At 40.9% G+C, this 25,776-nt stretch overlaps 2 protein-coding genes across 2 annotated transcripts in view; both read right to left on the reverse strand.

Moving 5' to 3' along the window:
- Positions 1-25,776, reverse strand: part of LOC127644811 (gastrula zinc finger protein XlCGF7.1-like) — a 367,559-nt gene that overhangs the window by 270,683 nt on the left and 71,100 nt on the right. The window lies entirely within an intron of this gene.
- LOC127644806 (gastrula zinc finger protein XlCGF26.1-like) lies at positions 2,944-25,075 on the reverse strand. The gene is made up of 4 exons (XM_052128184.1): positions 24,892-25,075; positions 20,946-21,071; positions 10,745-11,167; positions 2,944-4,442 (listed from the first exon to the last, which is right to left on the reverse strand). Exons 2-4 carry the CDS (start codon positions 21,052-21,054, stop codon positions 3,436-3,438), a joined length of 1,539 nt encoding a protein of 512 aa, XP_051984144.1. The 5' UTR covers positions 21,055-21,071; positions 24,892-25,075; the 3' UTR covers positions 2,944-3,435.

Here is a 25,776-nt window from a genome sequence, read left to right on the forward strand (position 1 = left end):
TGAAAAATGACCAAGATGGGGATGGCCATGTCATGGACTGCTTGCAGTGCCAGAGGTGGCATGGGCATAAGGAGTCTGCTGTGCAGAGCAGGATGACATACCAGGAATGCAGAAAATGACTGGCCAGAGGACACATCAGTGAGGAGTGTGGACCTTCAAAAAGTAATCATGTTGACTTGTATGCCTGGTCTGAAAACATCAATCTTCACAAAGCGTATTGTGGCATTTCATGAGACCTTTGCCTCTGTAGGCAAGAAAAAAATAAAAATCTCTGTGGAATGAAGGCATGGCAGGGCGAAGTGCAGCAGAGATCACCTCTGCCTATGTGACTGCACAAGAGAAAGAAAGAGACATATGCCACAGCATCTTCTGGGTGGACAAATGTTCTACCCAAAACAAGAATTAGTACCTGCTATCCTCCCTGGTCTGACTTATTAATGGTTTAAACCTCTATAGTGGATATCACTTTAAAATACTTTGAGAAGGGACACACTTTCATGAGTGCTGACAGTTTTCACCATGGTGTCGAGCAGATGAGAAATCATCCTGGAGGAGTGGTGTATGACTTTGAGGATTTTGTGAGTGTTGTGTCAAGCTCAAATTCCAGGAAGGTGGAAGTGGTCGAAATGAAGAGTGCTAATGTGCTGAATTGGAAGGATGGCCACCCTAGTGTTTAGACCAAGAAGGCACCAAAGTTGGGCAAGATGTCAGTGATTCAGCTGCGACGTGGCTCCAGGAGCCTGTTCTTCAAACAAACCCATGCAGATGCTCACTTTACCGAGTTGGACTTCCTCCGGGCTAAGTTCGAGCTGAACGTACCTTGTTGAAGAGGATTGACGAGGTAAAGAAGAAGGACATCATCAAAAATCGATGTCCTTTTATGCCCCCAACCAGGAGGGCTTTCCGGTGTTAAGGATGACAAGTATGAAGAGCATGACACAACAAGAAATGAACAGGATTCCAAGTTCATGATTTATTATCTCTTATTCCAATCCCATGCATTTTAAATTTGTACATGATTTGTTATATCTTTGCATTCCATTATTAATTAAATTATTATGTTTACTCATTATAAATATGCTTATCTTGTATGTATTCATATAATTCAGTGTCACATATTTGCAGTCAACCTGTTAGTTGTGCTGCACACCAATTGAAGATTACCATTATGGAGGCATGTGTCATGAATAATGTATTAAAAATGCCATCAGAATACAACCAAAGCACAGGATAGCAATAAGTACATGGCTATAAGTAATTGTAAATCATCCAAAATAAATGCCATGATTACTAGATTTTATACAGGTGTTACTATAATGATTTTGTAAATGGTGAACAGAAACCAAATATTGATAATGTGGAAGTTACTGCCTTTTTCCATGGCGTGACTTCTCAATTTTGCAGACAATACAAAGGAAGAGTACCAAAATAGGGGTCAAAAGTCAAGTTTGACCTCACAATTATTTTATGTAGATACATTTCATTAATTTCAGACTAATTGCCAGATTTCCAATGTCCTACCTATAAAACATTTGGCTGGACAACTTAAAACTTTAAAGTCATTTTTCTCAGTTCCATACTCTAGCAAGGTCTTTTGCCTTTGCAGGGCAGAATATGTTGATGAATGATACAGTCCTCTGAAGTTCTTAAACATTTCCCTGCTGTTGCATTTTAGTTCAAACCTAAAATTACAGATATAACTTAAGTTGCTCTCAAGGCAATGAATTAGTTAATTTTCTGATGTACCCCTATATTTCAAAAGAGCTGTCTGACACAGAGGCATAAACATGTTTGGTAGGCTTATATGTGAATACTGATGAAAGTAGGAGCGGGAACAACTTGATGTATTGGTACATTGAAGATTGAGTGGTCACCTTCCTCCACTTACCAAAATAATTGAACTTATTTCAAGTAACATAGAGCAGTGGTTCCCAATGACCCCCTCTCCTGCAAACCCCCCTAATGAGAAAACCATATATTATACGTAGTGTATATGCAATTAGGAACAAAGACAACTATGTTTGTGTTCTCTGGAATAGACAGTATTTCATGCTTTTCCGTTAGCACACAAGCCCTGGAGCACTCAATCGCGCACCCAGTCTATTCATTAATTTTTCATTTGCTAGTCTTTCACCACAAATCACATGCTCAATTTGCACTTTGTCCATTGTCTTGAAACCAAATTCAATACAAATAAAAAATAAATAAAACCAAATAAATCTTAATTTTCTTTTTACCACTTATGAGTACGTTTGTGTATTTTACCACTCCCTGATGACTTTGCCATAATCGTTGCTTTCATTTGGCTAGCTTGCTTGTTGTTCTGATCATTGCTCAGTACTTTACATAAAACAAGTGATTTTGCCCCATCTTTGAAAGAATCCTGAGTCCTTATGTACTCTCGCAAGATTCACACCTTAAAAAAGGCCTATGTTAGACATACATATCTCTTCTTATCATATATCTTATAAACAATTAAATATTATAAAAATACTCAAAAATAATTGTAACTTTTTCACACATTCATTGTTCTTCTTCTTGTAAACCTCAAAATAGAGAGAGCTTGGCGACCCCCATGATGCTCTGGCAACTTCTAGTGGGGGTCGCAACGCCCAGGTTGGGAACCAATGCTATAGAGCGCTGCATATTTTAGTTTGCAATTTTTGAAAGTGTATATTTTCAGAACTGCTCACACATACCCAAAACATTAACATATCTGTCATCTTTTTCCATCCTCCATTTCTTCCTTCATTATCCATTCTTGACTGGTAAATGAAAACATGTTAATGTTAAAGACTGTACTTTTAAGCTGGCTAACTATTGCCAGTCCACAAAATTGTAGGACACTCTATCAATAACACAAAATAAGTAGTCTACTGCTGAACATCAGTTGTACGTAATCAGAAATATTTACACATGATTTCGCCTCAATATTAACGACTATCACTATAAAAAGCAAAAATAATTGCTTTAAACTTTTGGGACTTATGAAGAAATGTAAGCTACATCAAATAGCCAGGGTAATTCTATTCTATTTATTCGATTCTATTAAAAATTATTTAAAAAATTCAATACAAAGGTTAAAGCTTTTATTAGTCTTAGAGTTGTCACGTTTTGGTATATAGAACCAGAGTGTGTTTGCAGTTGCAGCTGGTTTATTTTATATGACACTTGGCAGTTGGCACACCTGCAGATTTACTGTATTATAAAGTCTGGTACCGGTCTGTTTGGCAGCGAAGTGTCCATCCATTGAACTCTACTGAAAGTCTTGCTTTGAAAGCCCTTCAAAACAGCTATTCATGACCACTTTGGTTTGGAACCACCATTCAACATGTCAGTCTATATGATCAATGATTGTTGTCCCTTTGAAGTTCCCTTCGGAGAAGGATTTATCCCATTTGGAATGCAGGGTAAGATTTTCAAGATGAAGTTTGCTCACTGTGGCATCTTTGGGCAATTCTTCTTTATATGTCTCCGTAGAGTACTTGGCGAGCTGAAACTCCTCCCACATTGAGAGCAGTCATACGTCTTCTCTCCAGCATGCGCTTTCTCATGTGATATCAGGAGTCTTGGATGAGCAAAACAATTTCCACAGTATGAACACTTGTAAGGTTTTTCTCCCGTATGAATTCTTTGGTGTCGTTTCAAGGTGTTGATTCGTCCGAAGGCTTTTCCACACTCACCGCACACATGATCTTTCACACCAGTATGTATTAACTGGTGTTGTTTAAAATTTTCCTGCAGTGAAAAACTCCTTCCACAAAGAGAACACGTGTAAGGCTTCTCATTTGCATGAATTTTCAAGTGTCTTTTTAGATCTGATGAACAAATACATTTTTGACCACACTGATCACAGTTAAATGGCCTTTCTGCGGAGTGATAGAGCTCATGAATTTTGAGATATCTTGCCAGAGTGAAATTCTTTCCACACTGAGAACAGTGGTGTAATTTCTCTCCTGAATGAATTCTCATGTGGGGTTTCAGTGCCGTTTTATTTGCGAAACTCTTACCACACTGAAGACATGTGAAAGGTTTTTCTCCAGTGTGACTTCTTATGTGATTTTTGAGGCTTCTTTTATGTTTGAAGCTCTTCCCACATTGAAGACACGTGAAAGGCTTTTCTCCGGTGTGAATACTGATATGGTTCTTAAGGTTTTTTCTATGCGGGAATCTCTTTCCACACTGGAGACATGTAAATGGCTTCTCTCCAGTGTGAACCCTTATGTGCTTTTCAAGGGTTCCTTTATGTCTGAAACTCTTTCCACACTGAGAGCAGGTGAAATAATGTTTTGTTCTTTGAGTTCTTTTATATGATATTTTCTTTTCAGTCTGTGAGCCATTTAAAGATTCTTTAACACTTAAGAAATCATCAGGTCTCTGAAACTGATGTTTCTCCTCCACTTCATTCAGTTCTTGACTTTCCTCTTTCAGCTTCATCAGGTCTAAATTGAAAAAACAAAATAAAAAAAATCAAACAAACAGACAGGCCTAAATGTGAAATGCAAAAGACATAACATGAAACAAAATCTTTAGAAGAAAGCAACAGAGATCAAGTACTTATTTCAATGATCTTTTTATCCTAAAGGTTAGTTGCATGTTCAGTGGCTAGTGTTTGGCAACACTACTAACCTAACTAAATGTTTCAGTAGCTTTTCCAGTAGCTCAGCTGCTTCTAAAACAGTGTACAGTAGCTTTTCCAGAAGCTAACTACTTTTTCCAGCACGAAGTGATGTAGCGTGACCAAATGCTACATTGTTTTTTGGTCTGATTATAACTAACAGCCTTCTTTAATGAGTAGAAGCCAAACTTCTATCGGCAAAACGTCCACCAAACTTGAAGCGTATTCTAGGCTAGCTGCTGCTCACCGTGCGTTCACACCAGAGGCGGCGAGAGTAAAATCGACCGGAAGTCATTCATTTTCAATGACAGCCAGCGTCTCTCGGTGGCGAGAAGCGGCACAGCGAGTCTTGGGCGGTGTGGGCGTCAGTTCAAGTGCAGTCAACATTATGGTAATGAGCTGTGACGCGGTTCGGCGGCAACCTATTGGAATATAGAAGTGCTCCGCTCTAGCGAAGTCTAGAGAACACAACAGTGTAAACTTTGGTTCCCACCAAACATTAGTTCCGAAGATGGAGGAGAACCACGGCAATAATTTCCCGCCACGGCAAAAAATCATTTCCGTGGTGGGTTTCCCAGTAATATATGATCTGTCCCTGTTTGCTTAAAGGGATATAAAACAACCAAGACCACAGTTATTATTACAAATGTATTTTATTTTGATAACAAATAACTATAATTTTAATAACTTTCTGCCATCGATCGATTTTAAACAGTTCATGAGGATATACGCTACATGTGATAGGTCAGCAAAAAGTAAACATGTCTGGATGTTTAAATTGCGGCCCCTTTAAATATAGTTCACAAAACAAAGCCTTCTGAACAAACGTTGCCGCCTATTTCAACTACGTCAGAGCGTCCTCGAGCGTTGAAGTCAAGATTCGCAAGAGCGAATTTTGACGCTCTCGCCGCTTCTGGTGTGAACGCACGGTAAGAAGAGTCTGTCTGATAGTGATGTAAAACGAACAACCACAGTATTTATTTTACAAGACGAAGAGGCGGGTTAATGTGAAATTGATAAAAGAACAATTTTATTTTATGAAACAATTTATGTTTCAGACACTTTGTTGTAAATAGACAACACAACAGCCTATTTACCTTTACTTGTTTAGATTAAATAATAAAATAGCTTATTATCGCATCCTTTGTTTCACATTGAACTGTGTTTTATTGGGAGCAGTGAGAGAAATAATTCCTATCATGCACAACTATTTGAGAACACATTTTCTCCATTTCTTAACGTTTAATATATTATTATGTTCATGTAAAATAAATAAAATTACTGATAAAATAAATAATTTATTCTAGCATATAGGCCTATTGCAACAATCTATTATAGAGTGACCATGCATCCTCTTTTTCCTGTCTTCTTTTTATTCTGACATAAACCGCATAGCTGGTCTGCGTCTGGCAAACTGTAGCTATTCTGAATTCCGTATTATAGCGGACGCAGTCTGTATTTTATCATCTCACACCCAAATGAGAGAGTAGCCATTGCTCATCACAGCGCGGGAAGGATCACGGAAGATCCATCGAGAACAGATAAACTACTAATAGCTGAATGGATGAATGTGCTTCAGGTACAAGATCATCACAAGTTTAATACTGACTGCAGTCTCACAATCTCAATCAATAAATCTCTGAAATCCTCTTCCCTATCAGTGCACAATGATAACAGCAAAAACACATTTTTGTCACAAAATAACAGAATACTTAAAGTAAATGAATACAGAGGCAACAGCACGACACGGTACGCAAATAATGTGACTTTACAGCTCTCAAAAGATTAAACTCAACGAAACAAACTGCAAAGAGTGCCTTTAATGTCGTATCCTGCGATAAAACCCTCTTAAAGAGACAGTAACCATTTTGCCTTTGCTCTGAACGTTTACATTAAGTAAAAGAAAAGTACAAATGTGTTATTTCTATTCTTTTATTTCACTCTTATCGCTGTAAAATGGCACGTTTTTGAAAGGCATGTTAAAAAAAATAAAAACAACCTTCATTGTTTCACTGGATCTTTTGCTATTTTATTATCTAAAATACAAAGCACTGACGATTTAAAGTGCGAGGCTGTACATCTTGAGAGTTATAAACATTTACAGTTCTACAGTGTTATTATGCGCCTAGATCATCTTTAACATAAACAGTTTACCCAAAAATGAAATTTCTCTCATCAATTACTCTCATGCCACCCCAAATGTGTATGACTTTCTTTCTTCTGCTGAACACAAATACATTTTTTTTTGGAACAATTTCTTAGTTCTGTTGGTCCTTTCAATGCAAGTGAAGGTGATCAGAACTCAGAAGGTACAAAAATCACATAAATGCAGCATAAAAATAATCCATACATCACTACAATCCAGTGGTTTAATCTATGTCTTCAGAAGAGATAAGATAGGTGTGGGTGAGAAACAGATCAATATTAAAGTTATTTTTTTTCTTTTTTACTATAAATTCTCCTCCCTCCCCAGTAGGGGGCGATATGCTTATGTAAATCACCAAAAACAGAAGAAGAACTCTAAAGAGAGAAGAGCACTTATGAAAGTGAAAGTAGATACTTATAGTTAAAAATTACTTAATTATTGAACTGTTTCTCACCGCTTTTCATTTTCTTGCTTTGAATGGAGCAACAGAGCTGAGATATTCTTCTAAACATCTTCATTCATGTTCTGCAGAAGAAAGTCATACACATCTGGGATGGCATGAGGGTGAGGAAATGATCAAATATCCCTTTAACATTCACTTATTTTTACAACACATACAATGAAATCTTATGACAAAGTGAAAATCTTAGTGAATGCCATATATGGTATATCATATGCCATATCATGGAGAGCTTAAATAATTTTCAAGTAATTGCTTTTATTGCATATTTTTTGCTGTGATCTTTTATTATCATCATCTTCACCCCCAACCCCCCTTTTGGGTTTTGGCTGACTTAGACATGGCTGAATATGAATCCCACTCCGGCCCTGCTGATTATTTATGATGGGGTGTCAATTAGACTTTGTTAGTTCAAACCAGTCTGGCCATTCTCTATTGTCCTCTCTGATCAACAAGACATATACATCAGCAGAACTACCGCTCACATGGTGTTTTTGATTTTGGCACCATTCTGAGTCAATTCTAGAGACTGTTGTGTGTGAAAATCTCAGAAGATCATCAGTTACAGAAATACTCAAACCAGCCCATCTGACACCATCAATCATCCATGAGATTATCTAATCAGCCAATCATGTGAAGACAGTGCAGTACATAAAATCATGCAGATAGGGATCAGGAGCTTCAGTTAATATTCACATCAACCATCAGAATGGTAAAAAATTTGATCTCAATTATTTTGACAGTGGCATGATTGTTGGTGCCAGCTGGGCTGGTTTGAGTATTTCTGCAACTGCTGATCTCCTGGGATCTGTCACGCACAAAGGTCTGTAGAATTTATGCTATTCTGAGATGCAGTTTGGCGCTGTTTTGGCGGCATGAGGGGACCTACACAATATTAGGCAGGTGGTTTTAATGTTGTAGCTGATTGGTATATAACAAATTTTGTGCAAATCAGACAAATGTTCTAAGAGCACTCTGAAAATTTATGTTTTTCAGAAAATTCGGAAATAAAAAGGGCTTGACTCAAGGATTTAGAGGAAAATAATTTTTATTGTAGCACTTTCGGTTCCAGAGTTATGGACAAAAACATAAATAGTCTTATCACAGCGCCACATAGGGTCAGATGGGGTGTGAGCCGAAGTAGTGTGTGTTTGGTGCTTAGACCTCTAAATAGTGCAGTGGCATGCAAAAACACATATGAACAGCCCTAACTCACCCCATACCTATAAAACTGACCCAAACCTGGCCTGAAACCTGACAGTGTGTCAGGTCCCGTCAGGCTCAAAATGTTAGTGTAGAATAATTGAATAGTGATTTTGGTATTCAAATAAAGGTGCATCAACCAATGAACTGAATAATAACTATCTGTGCACATCCCAGGTCCATACACAGCTTCCAGTGATCACTGATAAAAATCTGAAACTGTTGGTCAGGATAACGTATACAACATTGTGGCAGGGTGGAGGGTGGGGCTGGGTGGTGATCATACACACCCGGTCCCTTATCAGGCTAATCAAGCCTCTGAGAGGGATAAAGGCCAACTGCGGAGGATTGTGCGGGAGGGAGAGATAGTTTACGGACATGTCTGTCATATGTGTATGCGAGGCGAGTGGGGACCGAACCCCCGACCGCCTCGCGGACAGCGGGGTGGTCGGTCTACTCCCTCCCCAGTGGATGGCAGCGGCGCTCCCCTGGGTGGACGGCAGTGTCGAGGACTCTGCGACAGGCATCCCTCCTCCTTCCCGGGCTTCGGCACCAGTGTAAAGCAGTCAATGGAAAGGAGGCGGCGAGGACCGGCTTTACAATATAAATAATATTTTAATTATAATCTTAAAAGACACAAACACACATGACAGACATGTCCATAAACCATGTCTCTCTCGTCACACCACCGTCTGCCATTGGCCTTTATCCCTCTTGGAGGCTTAATTAGCCTGATGAGGGACCGGGTGTGTATAATCACGACCCGGCCCCGCCCTCCTCCCTGCCACAAACATATTTCAAATCAAATTTGGCAACAATGGTATTCTAAATTGTGCTTCTTTAGCTCAAAATAATGCAAAAAAAAAATAAAATAAAAAACGGTTCCTGATAATGTTCATTCTCAAGTAAACTAGAGATGGGCATTTGAGGATTCCAACCCACAAAAAACAGTTACTCCAAGCAGTGTGTCCAAGCAAATGTCACTCAGAGATGTATGGAAATTTATCATTTGTTGTATTCACAAATGTTACCAAGAATGGTTTCAAAATATAACTTAAACTATTCTTTTCTTTAGAGAAAAAGCAAGTGGTGAAAGTTGGATTTTTATAACATGCCCTGTGCCGTTGTTTAGAGATTTCACGCACATACACACATAGCTTCAGTGTTCCTAGTAACTTTCCTCCATAAAAGCAGAACCTCGTCCATTGGTTTGCATGACTCCAACCAGAACTGAATACAAAGAGTAGAATTCAATATGAATAAAAATATAGAAGTATTGTCTTGTAAAATAACTTGACTTGGCTTCAGAAGTACAGAAAGCAAGATATCTTCTCTCAACCAACACTCAACGACACACATGCACAGCGCCCCCAGTGGACTCAATTGTAACTGAAAGATTTGGTGAGAGATATAGAGGGAAAATATACTGTAACTCAGAGCTGCTCACAGCCGGCAAATGTGGGAAGGAAAATGAATTTGCGATATCGGAGTAGTGATTTTAATACTCGAGTGCACATCCCTAAAGTAAACAAACAGAATATCTCTCAAAAAAGCTATTGGCTTTTGACTGTATTCCATTCCTACAGTCGCCATTTTTAGTGTTACAATGTCTCCCATTTATGTGTAGGAATGACACATCTCATCCTAATGTCTCTGACAGTAGGCATATTGGTATGACAAAAATAACCTTTTTTCCTTATTTCATCCATTTTATAAGAGTTGTTGGCTTCCTACACCATATCACTCTTTCAGTCTATTTAAGACAAAGTCCAACTTCGGAAGTTAAAAAAACTTCACATGACAAAGATTCTTGAAATAACGTTTGCTCACAGAGATATCTTTGGGCAGTTCTTCTTTATATGTCTCCGTACAGTACTTGGCGAACTGAAACTCCTTCCACATTGAGAGCAGTCATACGTCTTCTCTCCAGCATGCACTTTCTCATGTGTTATCAGGTGTCTTGGATAAGCAAAACTCTTTTCACAATATGAACACTTATAAGGTTTTTCTCCTGTATGAATTTTTTGGTGCTGTTTCAAGGAGCTGATTCGGGCAAAGGCTTTTCCACACTCTCCGCACACATGATCTTTCACACCAGTATGTATCGTCTGATGCTGTTTAAAATAGGCCAGCATTGAAAAACTCCTTCCACAAAGAGAACACATATAAGGCCTCTCATTTGCATGAATTTTCAAGTGTCTTGTCAGGTGTGATGAACAGACAAATTTTTGACCACACTGATCACAGTTAAATGGCTTTTCTCCAGAGTGACAGCGCTGATGAACAATGAGATATCTTAACCGAACAAAACTCTTACCACACTCAGAACATTTGTGAAATTTCTCTCCTGAATGGCATTTCGTATGGGCTTTCATGTTGGTTTTATTTGCAAAACTCTTCCCACACTGGAGGCACGTGAAAGGCTTCTCTCCTGTGTGAATTCGCATGTGCTCCTGAAGATTTGATTTCTCTCTGAAACTCTTTCCACACTGATGGCATGTGTATGGGGTCTCTCCAGTGTGAACTCTCACATGGATATTAAAGCTTCCTTTACGAGTGAAACTCTTTCCACACTGATGGCAGGTGAATGAAGTTTGAGCTCTTTTTTGTGAGAATTTCTTTTTAGTCTGTGTGCCACTAAAATATTTTTTACCACTTAAATAAATATCAGGTTTCTGGTAATGATGTTTCTCCTCCACTTCATTCAGTTCTTGACTTTCCTCTTTCACTTTCATCAGCTCTAAAAATGAAAATATAAATAGTCAAATCAATATGTCAAAAGTGAAAAGGAGACAAAAGTGAACCTTATCAATAGCAGAAATCAACATAGATCAATTATTTATTTTTAGATAATATATATATATATATATTTTTTTTTTAAATAAAAGGTTAATGCATATAGTACATTCAAACAAACAGGGTAAAAAAGGCTGGTGATTGTCCAATTTTACCAGCCACTTTTTTATTCCAAATAAAATGTGGAATATTTGTACAATCCAAATATTTGTGACACACACCATGTATGTGTATATACTACACACTGATGAGCCAAAACATTCTAACCACATGCCTTATATACTGTTGGTCCTCCACGTGCCACCAAAACAGTGTCAACCCACCGACGCATGAACTCTACAAGACCCCTGAAGGTGTCCTGTGGTATCTGGCACAAAGACATTAGCAGCAAATCCTTCAAGGCCTGTAAGATGCGAGGTGGAGCTGCTGAGGCTCGGACTTGTTTGTCCAGCACATCCCACAGATGCTCGGATTTAAATCTGGGGAATTTGGAGGCCAGGGCAACATCATTAACTCTTAATCATGCTCCTCAAACCATTCTCAAACAATGTGTGCAGTGTGGAAGGGTGCATTGTCCTGCTGAAAGAGGCCACTGCCATCATGGAATACCATTGCCATGAATGGGATGTACCTGGTTTGCAACGACGTTTAGGTAGGTGGCACGTGTCAAATTGACGTCCACATCAATGGCCGGATGCAGAGTTTCCCAGCAGAACATTACCCAGAGCATCACACTACCTCCACTGGCTTGTCATCTTCCCACAGTGCATCCTAGTGACATCACTTCCCCAGGTAAATGGTGGACACATGCATGGCCATCCACGTGATGTAAAAGAAATCGTGACTCATCGTACAAGGAGACCTTCTTCCTCTACTCCGACACATTCGATGGTGGACAGGTGTCATCATAGGAACTCGGACCGGTCTGTGGCTACGCAGCAGGGTAAGGGTGTGTTGTGACACAGTCATCCTGTAACCATCATTAAAATGTTAAAATCACAGTAGACCTACTGTCGGATCGGACCAGACAGTTTAGCCTTCCTTGCCCTTGTGCATCGATTAGCTTTGGCTGCTCAACACCTAGGGCTGCAACGAACAATTATTTGAACAATTATTTGACTATTCGGGTGATTATTGCAACGATTAATCATTAGCTCTTAACTGGCTATTCAGCTTGTGCCCCGACTTAAAAGGTTGCATTAAACGTGCTTACTAACAATAAAGTGGACAAAATTATCTTTTTAAAATCTCTCTAAATGAGATTCACTGAATTAAAGAAAAACAAAAAAGCTTTTTATTAAGTTCAATTCCTATTGTTATAATAAAGTGTTTTTGTCTTGTTTTCCATTTAAATTTTTCTAAAAATATATTTACTTGAGAAGCAACATATAAGATATTTAGACTTGCTTTAAGAGACAAATATAAGTGTATTTTGAATATACACTGGCAGCCAAAAGTTTGGAATAATGTACAGATGTTTCGGAAGGAAATTGGTACTTTAAATTCACTAAAGTGTCATTCAGCTGATCACAAAGTATAGTCAGGACATTACTGATGTAAAAAACAGCACCATCACTATTTAAAAAAAGTCATTTTTGATCAAATCTAGACAGTCCCCATTTCCAGCAGCCATCACACCAACACCTTATCCTTGAGAAATCATGATAAATTTCTAATTTGGTACTAGAAAATCCCTTGTCATTATATCAAACACTGTTGAAAGCTATTTGGTTAACAGCTTTCTCTAGCAACTCGTCAGTCAATCATTGTTTTGAGGAATGAAGACTATAATATATAGTGCTTGAAATTGGCAAAAAACTGAAGATTTCATACAAATGTGTAGACTAAAGTCTTCAAAGACAAAAGGACTACTGGCTCTAACAAGGACAGAAAGAGATATGAAAAAGATGTGAAATGCCAGATGTACAACTAAACAAGTGGATAAGTACATCAGAGTCTCTAGTTTGAGAAATAGACGCCTCACATGTCCTCAGCTGACAGCTTCATTGAATTCTACCTGCTCAACACCAGATTCATGTACATCAGTAAAGAGAAGACTCAGGGGTGCTTGCCTTATGGGAAGAATTGCAAAGAAAAAGCCACTTTTGAAACAGAAAAACAAAAATGTTAGAGTGGGCAAAGAAATACAGACACTGGACAACAGATAATTGGAAAAGTGTTATGGATCTTAACCCACAAGACAGCCACATCTATGGCAAGTGCTACAGGAAGCGTGGGGTGAAATGTCACCTGAGTATCTGGAAAAATTGACAGCTAGAATGTCAAGGATCTGCAAAGATGTCATTGCTGCACGCTGAGGATTTTTTGATGAGAAATCTTTGAAGTAGTTTAAGAAGTTGTAAAGTCTTGTAATAGTAATTTTTCAAGTTAGTAATGTCCTGACTATACATTGTGATCAGTTAAATGCCACTTTGGTGAATAAAAGTACCAATTTCTTTCCATAAGATCAAAATCAGTACATTAGTCAAAACTTTTGGCTGCCAGTGTAAGTGTATTTTGCACTTGGTTATACTTCTGCGAGTGCAGTAAAAACATAATATACTTATATTCAAGATCTATTCTCTAAAAGCAAGTCTAAATATATTATATGCTGCTTAACAAGTGAATGCATCTATTTTTAAAGGATTTTTAGATATTTTAAAATATTTGTATTTCACAGTAACACATGTACTGTTGTTATGATAGTGTGAAGGTAGGAGAAGGCAGACGTGAGGTTCGGGTCTAAATGCGGTTCTTTATTAGCAGGAAAATAATAATGACACAAACACAGGAACAAATGAAAGGTCCACAATGGGAAAAGAAACTAAAACACGGAAGAACATTCAGGGGCCACACAGGTTGGGAAAACATCCACGAAGGGCAGGGTTACCTCGAACGAACACACGAAGGAAACAAGAGTGAAAATCAGAAAACATACCAGGAGACATCAGCAACGAACATGAAACGTCACATTCAACAACGATCGACAAAAGACTTAACAAAGAACCAGGTTTAAATACAGGAGGGAACAAACAAGGGAATGAGGGACACCTGGAGGAAACAATCAGGGAAAGATAACCAATCAGGGGAACACCAATGAAACAAAGAAACTACAGAGGACTACAAAAACCAAAACAGGAACTAAACTAAACTTCAAAATAACAGTACAAAAACAAAAGACAACAGTGAACGTGACATAACCCCCCTCAAAAGGACCGGATTCCAGACGGTCCTGAAAAACACAAGAATAACAAAAACAACCAAATGTTCAAGGAGACAGGGGCTAGAACTGGGGGAGAACAGACAGACCAAAGGGGGCACAAGGGACACAGAGACAGTCCAAGGAGGCACAAGGGGCAATTAGGCAGTCCACGGAGGCACAAGGGGCAATTAGGCAGTCCACGGAGGCACAAGGGGCGGACAGGTAGACCAGGGAGGCCGAGAGAGCAGACAGGCAGTCCACGGGGGTGTGAGACGGGGCCAGGGTCAGGTGGCCTGGGGGGCATCCACCGGGTAGGGACTGGTTTAGGTGGTCTAGGAGGCAGCCACGCTATGGGGACAGGTTTGGGTGGCCCGGGAGCTGGCAACAAGGCAAGGGCAGGTTCAGGGGGCCTAGGAGGTGGCCACAGGACAGAGGCCGGTTTAGATGGCCCGGGAGCTGGCCAAAGGGCACGGGCCGGTTCAGGGGACCTGGGAGGTGGCCACAGAATAGAGGCTGGTTGAGGTGGCCTAGGAGGTGGCCGTAGGGCAAGGGCCGGTTCAGGGGGCCTGGGAGGAGGAGTGGCCACTGGGGGAGCCGGCGGAGCCGAGGGAGGCCCGGGAGGCGGAGCCGAGGGAGGCGATGGCTTAGAAGGCTTAGAAGGCTCAGAAGGCGGAGCTGAGGGAGCCACTGGAGGCGGAGCCGGGGGAGGCTCAGGAGGTGGAACTGAAGGAGGCTCTGGAGGCGGAGCCGTAGGAGGCTCGGGAGGTGGAGCCGAGGGAGGCTCAGAAGGCAGATCCGAGGGAGGTTCAGGAGGCGGAGCTGGGAGAGGCTCGGGGGGCTCAGAAGGCAGAGCCGAGGAAGGCTCAGGAGATGGAGCCACAGGAGGATCGGGAGGCGGAGCCGCAGGAGGCTCGGGAGGTGGAGCCGCAGGAGGATCGGGGAGAAGGGCCGTAGGAGGCTCGGGAGGCGGAGCCGTGGAAGACTCGAGAGGCTCTGGAGGCGGAGCCCTGGAAGGCTCGAGAGGCTTGAGAGGCAGAGCCCTGGGAGGCTCGGGAGGCGGAGCCCTGGAAGGCTCGAGAGGCTTGAGAGGCAAAGCCCTGGAAGACTCGAGTGACTTGACAGGCGGAGCCCTGGAAGCCTCGAGAGACTTGAGAGGCGGAGCCTTGGAAGGCTCAAGGGGCGTTGGCTCTTGGACGGTCATGGCTACTGGCGCTGGGACGCCATGGCTACTGGCGCTGGCTCTGGGACGGTCGAGGCTACTGGCGCTGGCTCAGGGACGGTCGAGGCTACTGGCGCTGGCTCAGGGACGGTCGAGGCTACTGGCGCTGGCTCAGGGACGGTCGAGGCTACTGGCGCTGGCTCAGGGACGGTCGAGGCTACAGGCGCTGGCTCAGGGGCGGTCGAGGCTACAGGCGCTGGCTCTCTGATGTTTGAAGCTTCTGGCGCTGGCTCACTGACGTCTGAGGCTTCTGGCACTGGCTCACTGACGTCTGAGGCTTCTGGCACTGGCTCCCTGACGTTTGGGGTTCCAGGCTCGCTGACCGTGGCTGACGTAGGCTCAGGCTCGCTGACCGTGGCAGGCGATGGCTGGGAGGCGGAAGCCCGTCTTCTCTTCCTCCTCCGGGCAGACGAAGTGGACCGCGCTGGCTCGCGGAAGGCGACTGGCGTGGGGGTGAGCTCGCTGACAGATGGGGCTGGCGTGACAGGAAGCGCCACGGGTGACTGAAGAGCCACCACTGAGTGAGGAGAGGTAGGGTCCTCCTCAGCGACGCCCACAGTGAACGGTGAGCCGCAGACCAGTAAAGTCGCCTCCATGAAGTCATGGAGCGTCCAGTAGCGCGTTGCCGGTGGCAACCGCTCCTTCAGCCAGCCACTCAGGTTGTCCCTGAAGAAGACCACAAGGGAGGAGTCCGGGAAGTCTGAAACACTCACCAGGTTAAGGAAATCGCGGATGTGGTCCTCTATAGGGTGGTCTTCTTGCTTTAAACAGAGTAGACGGTAGTTTGCTTGCTGAACCGCTAGATCCATTGTAGTGTCGATCGTTCTGTTATGATAGTGTGAAGGTAGGAGAAGGCAGACGTGAGGTTCGGGTCTAAATGCGGTTCTTTATTAGCAGGAAAATAATAATGACACAAACACAGGAACAAATGAAAGGTCCACGATGGGAAAAGAAACTAAAACACGGAAGAACATTCAGGGGCCACACAGGTTGGGAAAACATCCACGAAGGGCAGGGTTACCTCGACCGAACACACGAAGGAAACAAGAGTGAAAATCAGAAAACATACCAGGAGACATCAGCAACAAACATGAAACGTCACATTCAACAACGATCGACAAAAGACTGAACAAAGAACCAGGTTTAAATACAGGAGGGAACAAACAAGGGAATGAGGGACACCTGGAGGAAACAATCAGGGAAAGATAACCAATCAGGGGAACACCAATGAAACAAAGAAACTACAGAGGACTACAAAAACCAAACAGGAAACAGGAACTAAACTAAACTTCAAAATAACGGTACAAAAACAAAAGACAACAGGGAACATGACAGCATAAAAGAAACTACAAAAGGACTACAAAAACCAAAACAGGAACTAAACTAACTTCAAAATAACAGTACAAAAACAAAAGACAACAGTGAACGTGACAACTGTATTAAGATACATTAAATCGCGAGTCATCGTGTTATAATCTAGCTGCAGCAAGCGCACGCTTGAGTGATGAGAGTGACAGAGTGTGACTCAGCCGGGTGCAGTTTCAACCTCTCTCCCTTAGATCGGGACACTTCGTGCAACTCATAGACGAGGTTCTGACTGCACAAAGAAATGCCAGTTTTGGAGTTTGTAGTTATTTACCTGATCTGCTTCAGTATTATTTGAACTTTAATAAAGCTATAACGCATTAAATATAACTGCATTAAAGATGTAACGCCGGGGGGTTTCCTTTAAAGATGCTCGACACACAAGTTTTGCTTCATTGGATTATTATTCCACAACGACAGTGCTTCTGTATTTACTTATTTTATATTTTTGTATCTAAGGTGCATCTGGAAGGTGAGCTGTGTCTTCTTCCTGTCCTCAATCAAGCGTGAGCTGCAGTGATGCTCTAAAACGATTATTCAACAACAAACATTTTTGTCGTAAATGTTTTATTGTCGAATTTGTCGATAATGTTGAATAATTGTTTCAGCCCAACCAACACCCTGCCACCGGTTTGAGGTTTGTCCCTCCTTAAAACACTGTCAGTAGGTACTCACCACTGCTGACTGGGAGCACTTCACATGCCTTGCCGTTTCAGAGATGCTCTGACACATCTCTTTCTTTGAGGATTACATTTAAATTATTTTCATCTGGAGCTTTTATTTTGACACTTAACCTTCACCTGAAGCTTTTATTATGACACTGAAAGTGTTGAGTGTAGTTTACAATGTTCCTCATCTGGTGAAAAGCTGTCATTTCCTCCTTTTCTGTTATAATGTGCTGGATTTGTAGATGTGTTCACTAACTTGGTTACTGATGTTTGGAAACGTGCAAATGCTTGAACATGTAATAATTTCACAATGCATGTGAAGTGAACTGCACTAAAAGAGCCAAAAACATGAGCCCATGCAGAAAACATGCTTCCCCGGATTATTTTGTTTATTATTTTGTTATGTTTGCTAATGTGTTTTGATTATTTTGTTATGTTTAACTGTCATTAATTGCAGCTTTTTGCAGTTCAATAATCACATGATGTTAAAAATATGATGTTATTTGCAAAACAATCATGATTATAGACCTTATTCAAGCTGGTGCCAGCTTTAATTTTTTTTATCGGAATGAAAAGGCTGAGAGTAAAAACATACAGTCTCTTCATTGGCACAAATGGTATAAAGCTGTATAAAGCTCCTAGATCACAGCTAATATTCCACAACTCATGTTGTTTGGAGTTCTTTGTATCCTGATTGTTCTTGGACAGATATTTTATCAATGGTTTTTCTGTGGATCGATCCAAAAACACTTTAAACTGCAGTATAGCCCATTGAAGAGACAGTCAGTCTCCCTCGCGGTCTCATTGTCATTCCCAATAAAAGATGGCACTAGTCTGAATAAGGTCTATGTCTTGGATATTCGATATATCGCCCAGCCCCAACGCATATGTTGAGTGCGAGTTGCCAAACTCCAGATATGAATTGTCAATTGATAGTGCATTTAAGCCACCAACCTGTTTTACTGAGGCCAGAGCCAGCAGTAGTGCGGTCTTAATGGAGAGCATACAGAAATCAACAGTGTGCAAAGGCTCGAAGGGGGGTCCTGCAAGCATTTTTAGGACCAAAGTTAGGTCCTAAGTCAGGACTATAGCTGGTTGAGGTGGATTTAATCATCTTGATCCTCTAAGCAACTTTGATTAAATCATGTTTGCTTATAGCTGTGCTGGCTTCAGGTATGTGATACGCAGATATAGTCACCACATAAACTTTGATTGTTGATTGAGTGAGTCCTGCTTCTAATCACTCTTGAAGAAATATGAGAATTTCATGTATGGGACAGTTTACTGGGTCTTTGCCATGTTTCCATTTTAGCGTGTAGAGGCATCTCGTGGACAGTGCTCTGGCCTGTAAAATGGTGTTCATGACTGAATGCATCTGTTCTGGCATGTTTGGCGTGCTCCATTCAGGGGCCACACATGCAGGTTCCACAGCTTGGGCCGGGGATGCCAGATTGTGCCTTGCACCTGAGAGAGGAGACCACTCCTCAGCTGTAGGATGAAGTCTCCAATTGGCCGGTATCAGTCCTTGGCTTGATTTGATGTCCGCACCATAATTCAGATGACCCAAAAAGGAGATCTGTTCGCCCAGATGACATTGAGGCCCAATCTGTTTAGATGCTGAAGCAGTAAGTTTCTGTGCTGGCATAACAGAGCCTCTAATTGGGCCAGTAACAGCCAATCGTTGAGGTAGTTCAAAATGCGCATGCTGCTCAGTTTCAGAGGTGCGAGAAACAAATTGATGCACTTTGTGAATGTGCAAGGAGCCAGAGAGCCTTTTTTGCATTTATTGCATTTTTATTGCATTCATATGAATGAAACACAGAAACAACATTTTGAACAATATTGTGAACAGCAATATTCCTTTCCCAACAAACAACAGAGGGGAGATGGGGAAGTGTTGTGCGTCTCCTTCTTCAGAGTAGACTCGGTGGGAACAGCGAGCTCTGCATTCCACTTCAAAGGGCTGTGCCTGTCATCCACAGAGCAGCAAAAGAGGCCGTCTGGAGACACTGGAGCATCCAACAGAGCTGATTTTTCCTTGTCAAGTATTTCCTTTAGAGTCCGCCAGATATGACAATCCAGAACTAAAAGGTTGCCCATTGACTTGCCAATGGCCTGTGCAGTGACTTTCGTGGCACGTGGTGCTAAGTCCGTAGCGGTGTAGGGCTCTTTGAGTGTCTCTGGATCGTAGCCTTGCTCGTCCATTTGCTTGAGGAGCTTGGCTTGAAAGACCTGGAGCACCTCCATTGTGTAGAGTGCTGAACCAGCTTGGCCCGATGCGGAGTATGCTCTTCCAGCCAGTGCAAACTTTAGTCGACAGGGCTTGGAAGTATGAATGGGCCGTGATTTCCATGCCCTGCTACTCAGTGGACAGAGGTGTGTCACTACCGCCTCCTCCACAGGGGGTAGTTGGGCATAACCGTTTCCTTCCCTGTGATCCACATTAGAGAGGATGTAATCGCTGCATGAGCAAGCTGAATAGGGCGCACGCAAGTATTTTGACAGTTCATTATGAACTTCAGGGAAGAACGGGGCAGATCTACGAGACGCGGTCCCTTGACGGTGTCCGGACTGCAGGAACCATTCATCAAGGCGAGATTGTGAGACTTCTCAATATAGAGGTCTTCGACCGGCCTTGAAATGAAGCAAAGCATCTCCTTGTCAGTGGCACGTACACGATCCTCACCCTTGCTGGGGGAAGGGGTGATAGCATCGTCCACTGATCATTCGCCTGTTACAGCGAGAGACATGACATCGTCATCATCCCCAGAATCAGAACTGCCGAACGACCTGTGCGCTCCTGCTGTGGGCTGGAGCTCATCACGCACATAATGTATCGGCATAGACACATTACGTGGAGATTGAGGAGCTTGCGGGGCATGTGCTGGCATGAGGTCCACCTCAAATTTACATAATGTTCTGCTTTAAAGCAGACAGCTTCTCTCCTAAATGGGCGGGGCTCAAACACCATAGCCAATATTAGAATATTGCCATTATTGTAGAGAGGTTTCAACTAGGTCATGTGGAAGGACACTCGCCCATATGCGTTAGCAAAACGCAATATCAAGTGTACTGAGTTGTAAGGGAACCTGTTTCAGACAGTAATTGTAACATCAAAAACTAACACGGCGCCAGCTCTAGTATTCCGCAAAAGAAAGTCATACATGTTTGGAATGGCATGAGTAAATGACAATTTACATTTTTGTGTGAACTATTTATTTTATGTTCCTCGGCAGTCATTAAATTAAAAACAAGAATGGACACCAACCTTTCTGTTCCTCAGTGTCTTCATTCTTCAGTCTGAATGGTTCTGAAATAGTGACGTCTTCATTCTCCTCTTTAAACTCCTCTTTAACAAACTCCATCTTCAATAGCATGTCAAGCAGATTTAATTCTAAGAGTCAGAAAGAGAGTGGAAAGTTATAATGATCTGGTAAAAAAACAAAAAAAAAAAAAAGTGGCCCTAAGTGAAGATAATTATTACAATTTAGAAAAACCTGTAATTTAAATCACATTCATCTGCAGATGTTGGGAAATGTGGAATAAAATATTCAAAAATAAAAATATTCTAGGAGAAAACCAACCCATATGTAATATATATATATATATATATATATATATATATATATATATATATATATATATATATATATATATATATATATATTTTTTTTTTTTTTAATGGTCCAATTTTTTTATGTTTTCTGGTACCATATGTAAAAAAAGTCAAGGAATGTTATACCAATTGAATTTAGAAAAAAGTAATCTGGGTCAAAATGACCTGAACACAACATAAGGGTAAAACAATGAATAAATCAGTATTAAACCTGAAATGACACTTAAAAATGAACTAAATTAAATGATTTGCTTCGAGCAGTGGCATAAAAGCATAGGTGATACAGACAGTCGCATGAAGTGGCAGCGATCTCTGGTGCTGCACCAGGCGGGGCACTCCCTCTGCTGGCATGAGACACATACAGCATATTCGGGACAGTTCAGCCATCCATACTGCTTGCCTCGCTCATTTAAAATTAACTGTGATCTTGTGAAAAACTTTTTTGAGCAGCTCTATGTGCTTTATTATAAGCATAATTTAGGAATATAAACTTTATTATGAGCATAATTATCAGCAAAAAATTATCATAAAACCTGCAGTTGGGTTTGATCAGTTGTGTATGCCACTTGGGTATTTCTCTGTTTGTTAAATGAAATATTGCCAATTTTGTTTCTTTTTCTAGCAGGGTAAAAAAGGTGTAAATAATGTTTTGACTATTTGGTGTGTTTTTAGGTTCATGTAAGATGTTTGGTCCTTCACATGGTGATGATAGAACATAATGTGCCACCCCCCCAACCCCCAATTTCAAATTACCTACTTTTTAATTCATGTGCACAAGTAATAGATTGATTGAGCACTCTTTGAACTTGAAATATTCAACTTGAAAAAACACTACTCAAATATACAATTAGATTTTTCTTTGTGCCTTTGCTTACCGTGGCCAACAATGAAACTGCTCCACTCACCTAAATCTTGCCATTGCAACTCAGTTAAGTGGTTGGTGCTGTGGATGCATAAAGGAATAGTTCACCCAAAAATAAAATTCTGTCATTATTTAAAGTGATTGTATGGCTTCAGAGACTTGGATTGTATAGTCACTTTTCCACCATCTGGCCGTGTGCGTGGTTTTGAGCATGGTACGGAACGGTTACTGTTGCATTTCCACATAAGCGTGGTTTGGCACGGCACGATTATAAAGCGTTCTAGGCAGTGTTAGCTAACCGTACTCAACCATTCTCATTGGTGCTGGTGGAATGGCCTTAGTACGCAACAACTTACGATTGTCAATTTGCCAATGCCAAGGTAACTTGTAGAGCTTTTAGTTGTTTCCAGCTTGCCAAATTCACTAATATTTACATTTACATTTATGCATTTGGCAGACGCTTTTATCCAAAGCGACTTACAGTGCAATTATTACAGGGACAATCCCCCCGGAGCAACCTGGAGTTAAGTGTCTTACTCAAGGACACTGGTGGTGGCCGTGGGGTTAGAACCTGTGACCTTCTGATTAACAGCCCTGTGCTTTAGCCACTACGCCACCACCACTCCCATTGTATGTTTTCCAACACAGCCATATTTGGCTGAAGTTAAAATAAATAGTGTATTTTTGGTGTATATTCATGATGATGGTTTAACTAGTATTGCAGCCTACATTTATTTTTCTACACACCTCTACTTCTAAAATATATTGTCAATAATTATCCTTTTTAGCTAGTCTGGGAACTTTTACCCAGACTTTCAGCATGTTCATGTCTGGTGGCATACAAAACCCTCAGCAAATGATTGTAAACCTCTTGCCTTTTTCTCTTTGCTTTCCTTTTGTGACATGGACTGTGTCTTTCCTGTGTATTAGCAGAGTAAAACCTGGGGAAAAAATTTAATATGTGGTTGTCATTCTCCATTGTGCATTGTTTACCTCTCAAGTTGTCGCAAAAAATTGATTTGTGTATAATTTATACATTGTCAATTGTTATAGTTAGTAAATGCACTGCTTGATTTCACAGCTCATCATTTATTTTTCTAACTTTTTTCACCCAATTTGGAATACCCAATTCCCACTAATTAGAAGGTCCTCATGGTGGCACAGTTACTCATCTCAATCCGGGTGGCAGAGTACAAGTCTCAGTTTCCTCCGCTTCTGAGACCGGTCAATCCGTGCATTTAAACACATGGCTCGTTGTGCAGGACACCGCGGAGACTCACAGCATGTGGAGCCTCATGCTAATCTCTGCGATCCACGCACAAATTACCATTTGCCCCATTGAGCGCGAGGACCACTAATCGTGTTCACAAGGAGGTTATCCCATGTGACTCTACCCTCCCTAGCAACCGGGCCAATTTGGTTGCTTAGGAGACAGAGCTGGAGTCACTCAGCACGTCCTGGATTCGAACTCGCATATCCAGGGGTAATAGTCAGCATCAGTACTCGCACAGTGAGCTACCAAGGCCCCCCGACACAGCTCATCATTAAATAAACACCAGCTATACGCAAGATACAACTTAGCCAAGTTGTGGTGTAAATGGGCACTATGTCACAATTTACACACTACTAAATATTTGAGCATTGTACCATTAAACTTAGGTAGAAGTTAACCCTACGTATAAACTAAATATTTAAGGCAGCCTCCAATCAGGAGTAACGGTTGGAATAAAAAAGCAGAATGATATTTAATTACATTAATTAGCTCTTGTTTTGCATGACAGACTTCAATCCTTTAGATATATATGCTCAATGGTCATGTTGACATTTACACTTGTTTACATTTACAAGAGAGAACATTAAAAGACCTTATGTACAGCTGGTGCAACCCTACCAACTGTGCACAAGGTCTCACGTAAATTGGGCCGTAATGTTTGCACTAAGGGCTTAGTAACTACTAGTTAGTTTGAAACCAAGTCGGTGCTTCATTTGGTTGCACCTCCTGTTCTTAAGGCAAGACTTAACAATAGGCCGTAAGCTCCCCGTAAGCTAAAGTAATGCGTAGTCGCATAATATGACGTTTACCTGTATTAGCCAATAAGCAGCCTTAAAATTTGAACACTAAAATGTTAAAATGCCATGCATAACTGTCAGCTGTTATAAATAATATCCCCATTTAAATACAATCCGTAATAAATTGTAGATTTAATAAATAGTATATTCAGCCTCTGTAAATAATATTATTTAGGAACTGTATCTAAAATCATAACAGGCAAATAAATAAATACAAATACATCAGGCTGGAAAAATTTACATTTATTCATTTTAATATCTTATATATTTTGTATGTTTTGAACCTTGACAACGGGCGACGCACCCCAGAAAGTGCACAGTTATATCGGGTTTATGCTGAAGAGCTTAGCCTACGTTTTTTTTTTTTTTTTTACATAATGTTCTCTCTTGTAAATGTAAACAAGTGTAAATGTCAACATCACATCTAAAGGATTTATGCAAAACATGAGCACATTTATGTCATTAAATATCATTCTGCTTTTATAGTCCAAGCGTTACTCCCAAACGGAGGCTTCCGGAAATATTTAGTTTATCTGTAGGGTTACGTCCTACCGATGTTTAATGGTGCAATCCTCATGCACAATAGTGTTATTAACGGTCCCACAACCTGTCAACATCTGAAATATCGACACGCGAACACAATAAAACAAATGAGAAATCACTCACCAACTTCCTTCCTTACAGCACCGTACCCTGCTGTATGTTCATAGCTCAGTGGAACCTTCTTGAACAGTCACTAACCAAAGACTAAAATATGTTTCTTAATTTACTCAAATTAAGCACCTCGATATGAGGAACAAAAAACACTAATCAATGTCACTTAAATCTCCCAACATGACCCTACATGAGATGGAGATGCTTCTTTTTGGTTAATGGACATTCACTCGTTAGGAGCATTACCGCCATCTACTTTATATTTGTGTAGCGCCTTTCACAACACATCATTTCAAAGCAGCTTTACAGAAGATCAGGCATTAACAGACAATAAAACTGTAATATCTATAATGTCTATGAGTCATCATTGAGTTGTTTGATAAAATACGATTGTTAATCGTGTTTAAAACAAGTAATTAAATAATAATTTTATTAATAACCCCAGTGAGCAAGCCGAAGGCTGACTGTGGCAAGGAACACAAAACTCCATAAGATGTTGATTAATGGAGAAAAATAACCCTTTGAGAAACCAGAATCACTGTGGGGGCCAGTTCCCCTCTGGCTAACATCATGAATATAATGACAATAGTTGAATCATTTTAAACCATGACTTGCAATAAACAAGTGTTAAGGCTCAGTGTTTATTCACATATTTGTATGAACTGTAAAGTTAATGACTAATGCCTTTGAAGTTCATCCTGTATTAACAGCAGTTAATTGGCTGATGAAGGGTTTTGTTGGCAATTGATAATCTATTTATTCCATTATAAGAGTGTAGTCCATCAATAGACCGAGGTGATGCAGGCAGAGATCAGTGAGGTTCATCACAGTTCAACCTGGTCAGTAATTTCGGTGAGGTCTATCTCAAGTCCAAGGTTCAGACAATGGCATATGAAG

This window comes from Xyrauchen texanus, chromosome 6, assembly GCF_025860055.1.
Source record: "Xyrauchen texanus isolate HMW12.3.18 chromosome 6, RBS_HiC_50CHRs, whole genome shotgun sequence".
NCBI classification, from domain to species: domain Eukaryota; kingdom Metazoa; phylum Chordata; class Actinopteri; order Cypriniformes; family Catostomidae; genus Xyrauchen; species Xyrauchen texanus.